General features: G+C 41.8%; 1 protein-coding gene across 1 annotated transcript in view; it reads left to right on the forward strand.

The window, feature by feature from the left end:
- Window positions 1-1,298: 1,298 nt before the first annotated feature.
- LOC122546902 (pancreatic secretory granule membrane major glycoprotein GP2-like) overlaps window positions 1,299-5,978 on the forward strand; it is a gene marked incomplete at its 3' end in the record, with an annotated part of 9,819 nt that continues 5,139 nt past the window's right edge. The window contains exons 1-3 of the mRNA XM_043685518.1: window positions 1,299-1,442; window positions 5,445-5,521; window positions 5,610-5,771. Coding sequence (XP_043541453.1) covers window positions 5,461-5,521; window positions 5,610-5,771 — 223 coding nt within the window. The remainder of the gene's footprint in view (window positions 1,443-5,444; window positions 5,522-5,609; window positions 5,772-5,978) is intronic.

Raw genomic sequence — 5,978 nt, forward strand, 5'->3', positions numbered from 1 at the left:
CTCCACCCCAGACACGTAGGTGCTGGACTTCCTCCATCACCAAACACTCATCACTCTACGTCTCATCTTCCACCTTGAGACACAGCAACCACACATCATCAGTTTCTTCGTTTCCCCTCCCCAACCCTATCCCCGTCCCAAGCTTCCAGCACAGCACACCCACCTTGACCTGTCCATCTTCCTTCCCACCTGTATGCTTTACCCTCCTCTCCGACTATCACTTTCACTCACAGCTTCATCTACCTGACACTTTCTCATCTACCTTCCTCCCAGACCCACTTCCCTGCTATTTACCTCTCAGCACTTCCAGCCCATAAGTCTCATTCATGATGACGGGCTTATGCTTGAAATGGCGATTCTCCTGCTCCTTGGATGCTGTCTGACTTGCTGTACTTTTCCTAAACACACTCACAGCTTGCAGGCAGTCAATCCATGTAACAGTTTATAAATTCCTATTTTGGAAATAGAACATCTGACTCAAGATGGTGACAGAGACATACTCTAACCTCAGACCTTTCATATATTCTCTGAGCTGAGATGTCACATTTTCTTTCGATAAAACATTAGATTATCTCGAGAATATGACTTATTGGAAGTTCTGGGACTTACATATTAACCAACCGGACCAATCAAAGATGAAAATTTTAACAGCAATCTAGGTTTGCTCAATATATCGTTTTAATTGCATGACACTGCGATCTTTTGCTGTAAATTCTGTGTCTTATTATCCTGCCCCACTAGTTTCCTGATAAAGGAGCAGCGCTTTGAAAGCTGGTGCTTTGAAGTAAACCTTTTGGACTATGATTCTGGTACTGTGTGATTTTTAACGTTGTCCACCCCTGTCCTCCAGCGGCACCTACACATCATCTGATGCAACTGTACACAGTTATGAGGGCAATTCCAGTGTGGAATGTAAATCAGTTGTACTGTTGGTTTCACGGCTCAAAAGCAAGGGGGCACACTTTTTTATGCTGAAGTGCAGGAGGTTTCAAGGGAACTTCACCCATCGTCTCGTGTAGATGGTGTCTAAAATGGACTGTCTGGGAAAGTATTGCAAATGGGTAAACTCACGACTTTCATAAGTTCATTCGATGAGCATTTGTGGCGTCATTGAACTCAATGCTTTGGCCAATTCATGGGAAATGGGATCAGTGATTTTTTCTTTGCCATGCAGTTTCACAGACTGAGGGGCCTCTTTGATGCTGAACTATTTCATGATTCTGTGATTCAGAGAATAATACGTCTCTCTGTTTTGTAACAGTGCTGAATATCACTATTAAACTTTTTTGTCACACAGTTGCAGAATCTGGAGACACTGACCCGTGTGTGTTTCACAATGTGTTAGTACAGCCCTGGAGAAGTTTGAATTGCCATAAGACTGAACGTACTGGTAAAGCAGAATGTGATGTGCACCTTAAACACGGATGGTATCGATTCAAAAGGTAATACAGATTTCTACCTGGCAATAATCTATTAAAGATGGATAATGTGCTTTTCATCCTGAGACTACCTTTGTTTGACTGCATGGATGGGAACTAGGTGAAGTCGGATCAATCAGGTGGAAAAGTAACTGATTAAACATTGTGACAGGATGGCCTCTAAGAAGGATTTGTTCCACCTTGTTTCTCGAGGAATCAAGTGCTGTTAGCGTTACCACGATAATCTATTCCATGTAAAGATGACTCAATAGTTTTGGTTCTTTCATAAAAGTGGACAAAAGAAGCATGAGCGTGAGAGTCTGGCTCACACAGTAATAGTGTTTTAGTTTTTGCTGTCAGTTGTTGGAGTTGGGCTTTTCGGAATTGGAACTGAAGACACAACCCTCTCTCTGCTGCAGAAAAAAAAGAATGAGGTCTAATTCTGCTGCTATATTTGTGCTTTGTCCTGCACTGGAAAAATTCACAAACACGGGAAGTCCGCTTCCTGACTTTGTTTTTTTGTCAAGGATGTGTTTCTGAAATGGTACTACGTTGGAACAGTTGATGAGTCATCGTTAGTATATAATTATTTTCTCAAGTATTTAGATAGAATTAAAGTCATGCCAAGTTTTTGTATTTTAATGCTGGTGTGGGGAAAAAATGTATATTTTGCTCAAACCATGACAATTTGACCAATATAATCACATCCGCCACGCCACACTTCACACTTACCTTTAAATAAGGTAACGGATATGTCAAGGCTATCTCATGACAGGTATTGATGGATTTGGTCGGATGTGTAACAATGTAAATAGGCTCCGATCAAGAGGGCTCAGAGAGACACAGGAGAAACGATAACTGCTTCTGGATGTCGAACAAAATTGCGCCATAGTAAGGCCAAGGTTGATAAATCTAGATAGAAGGAGGCATTTTAAACAGGAGGAGAGTAACATATTGAGCCTCACAGGTTGTGAAAGGGATGCAACGAATTTACAGAATGATATTGATAGGTTAATGGGTGGCACGATGGCACAGTGGTTAGCACTGCTGCCTCATAGCGCCAGAAACCTGGGTTCAATTCCCACCTCCGAGCGACTGTCTGTGTGGAGTTTGCACGTTCTACTTGTGTCTGCGTGGGTTTCCTCCGGGTGCTCTGGTTTCCTCCCACTGTCCAAATATGTGCAGGTTAGGTGAATTGGCCGTGCTAAATTGTCCATAGTGTGAGGTACAAGTGTAAATGTAGGGGAATGGGTCTAGGTGGGTTACTCTTCGGAGGGACTTGTTGGGCTGAAGGGCCTGTTTCCACATTGCAAGTAATCTATCTAATCTGTCAGGTTAAAGAAGTGGATAATAATGCTTAAATTGAGTGTAATGAGAAGTTGAGCACTTTGGAAGTTAGATCATATAATAATGTAAATGGGGGAGGGATAGGTGCAGGAAGCTGCAACACAATCGGCCTTGCGTTTTAGATTAGATTAGATTACATTACAGTGTGGAAACAGGCCCTTCGGCCCAACAAGTCCACACCGACCCGCCGAAGCGCGACCCACCCATACATTTACCCCTTACCTAACACTATGGGCAATTTAGCAGGGCCAATTCACCTTACCTGCACATCTTTGGACTGTGGGAGGAAACCGGAGCACCCGGAGGAAACCCACGCAGACACGGGGAGAACGTGCAAATTCCACACAGTCAGTCGCCCTAGGCAGGAATTGAACCCGGGTCTCCGGCGCTGTGAAGCAGCAGTGCGAACCACTGTGCCACCGTGCCGCCCACATCTTTTCTTATGAACGAGACAAAGAAAGCAAGCAAACAGAGACAGCAGGTAATCAGAAAGTCTGGTCAGAAAGTCTGTCATTATATCAAGAGTTTATCGTATAAATGAAGGAAAGACTTATTGCAATTCTACAAGTTGCTGGTCAGAGAACATCAGTAGTACTGTGAGCAGTTTTGATTCCATTTTTTCTGGAGATGTATCCTTTCATTCGAGGCAGTGTAGAGTCGTTTAACAAGATTATCTGATATGAGGCGGGATTTTCTAATGAGCAAATGTTAAACGAATTGGGACAGGACTCGCCATAGTTTCGAAGATTGAGAGGTAATCTCATTGAAATGCATGTAGTTCTTATTCAGCTTGACAGGGTAAATGCTTTGAGGATATTGCCAACCATGGGCGAATCTAATGTCACACCAAATACAAAAAGATTAAAGGGGCATCCATTTGACACTTAAAACAGGACAGAATTATTTTCTCAGATGTGTGTGAATAGATTGTTAAAGTGATCTTTGGGGGAAGAGTCTTGTATCATTTTAAAGTTGAGATGATAGATGTTTAATGAGTATGAGAATCTTGAGTTTCAAGAAAAGGCAGGAAAAGTGGACATGACGAATGTCAAACAAATCATGATCATATTGAATGACGAGGAACGATCCTTGGGAGTGATTACATCTTATCATCCCTTATGGCCACACACCCTATTTCCTGCACGATGTTTTTTTCAGACTTTCCATTGATCAGCGAAAAACTGCAGTTCGGAAATTGTTTACAAGAACGTAAGAGGGCTGAGGATATCTAACAGCATCCGTGTCAAAAGACATGCAGTGTACAAGAATTCAGACTTACATCCGAATTTGGAAATATGGCAGATTAGCAGACAGATTAAATTTGCAGTAGAGATAGATCGACTGAGGTGTCGCTGCTCCTCCCGATGTTGGTTGCCATAAGCATCAGTGGCTGACGGGTAAACAGATAGAATTTATAACGTTACGAGGGGCATGCAGAGCTTCAATTGTCAAGGTCTTTTTTATTTCTGGGGCGAGGAGTCCAAACCTAGACGGCATAGGTTTAAGGTGAAGAGTGAAGAGATTGAAAACAGACCTAATGGGCAACTTCTTCGCGCAGAGGGTGGTATTTGTTTGGAATGAACTGCCAGAGGAAGTAATCGATTCTGGTACAATTACAACATTTCAAAACCATCAGGACGGTTATACAAATGAAAAGGATTTGTCAGAATATGGGCCAAATGTTGGCAAATAGGATTAGATTAGATTAGTATATCTGGTCGGCATGGATGAGTTGGACCAAAGTATCTGTTTCTGTCTTGTACATCACTATGCCACTCCGACTCTATGTCTGATTGTCATCTTTCCCATCCAGACTCTGTATCTTTTGAACTTGTTGTCAGTCACGAGTATATTAAATGCAAACTCAAATAAATCCAAAATGCTTTTCACCACTCCTTCCTGGAACGGACATTTCAAAGGCTAATACAGGCGGGGCAATAGTTGGGCGACATCTTTTTCACACCTCACACTGAGTACTGTGCGGAATTCTGGAATATGCAATATCGAAAGATTGTGATAGTACAGGAGATGGTTTGGAAGAAATTTCCAAGAAAATGTAACTTGAGTTGGAAAGATTTAAAATGCCGTTGACAGGGCTATAGATTTTAATTTCCGAAAACCGATGTAAACAACCGTTTCAGTTTTCCTTGTAGCAGAGGTGATTGAAAGGCGACATGATTAAAATGCATAAAGAAGTTATGATTTTCAGAGATAGGCTCAAAAGGAATATCCTTTCTTTTTCCCCCTTGATGGAGACATGAATGGCCAGGAGGCATAAAATTAGGGTAATGGGTTTAGTCAGCATATGAGGAAAACTGATTTTGCCTAGAGATAATGGTAATCTGGCGCTTACTGTCCATGAGGATGACTAAGTGAAAACCTCTCACGTTATTACAAAGATACTTAGATGGGTACTTACGATGCTAAAGCAAAGAAGGTTGATGGAAAAGCCGTTGAAAATTTGGTTTTCAAACTGTTTTTGACTGGTGTAACACAATGAGATAAAGGACTTTTTTTTACATATGCTCTCAACCTCTATGGGTCCATGACTATGATGAGAGTCTGAGGAAGGTTAACCGGCTTTGGGATGGGAAGTATGGTTACATCAAGGAACATTAATTGGGTATGCTGTTATGGCAGATTGCCATTCATTAGCTTTCTCTGTGATTGCTGTTTCAGCTCCGGTGGATGGAAGATGCCAGAGGTGGTTGTCCAACCATATCACTGCTCGACACGTGGAACAGCGTGGTTACAGGGTAATTTCATAATTTATTAGGCAGATGTTCACTGTCCAGCACTGTTCACATTAATTACATCCTTCAATACTGATAAACCTTATTACAGGTTCTCATCCCACCATGGCCGATGGGGAAGTGACCAGGAGAGTTTGTATAAACTGGGAAAGAAATCAATGTCACTGGGTCCATGAGATAAAGATCAAAAACTGCAGCAGTTACTTTGTTTATGAATTGAAGGCGTTGCATCATTGTGCTGCCTACTGCACAGGTACAGTTCTCTTTTTACGTTACTCACAAGGGCAACTTTGAGGTGTCTCACTCCACCAAGAAAATATCATTCCAATGACTTTGGAAATAGTTTGAACTTCCAATCACTGAGTCATTGAAACTTTTGAAATAAAATATACGAAAGTGAGCCGAGTTAATTGAAAAGAGGAAGAGAACATTATGTAGTTGGGAAGTCACTGCTCTCAGA

The sequence above is a fragment of the Chiloscyllium plagiosum genome, unplaced genomic scaffold (genome assembly GCF_004010195.1).
Source record: "Chiloscyllium plagiosum isolate BGI_BamShark_2017 unplaced genomic scaffold, ASM401019v2 scaf_6567, whole genome shotgun sequence".
In the NCBI taxonomy this organism is placed as follows: Eukaryota; Metazoa; Chordata; class Chondrichthyes; order Orectolobiformes; family Hemiscylliidae; genus Chiloscyllium; species Chiloscyllium plagiosum.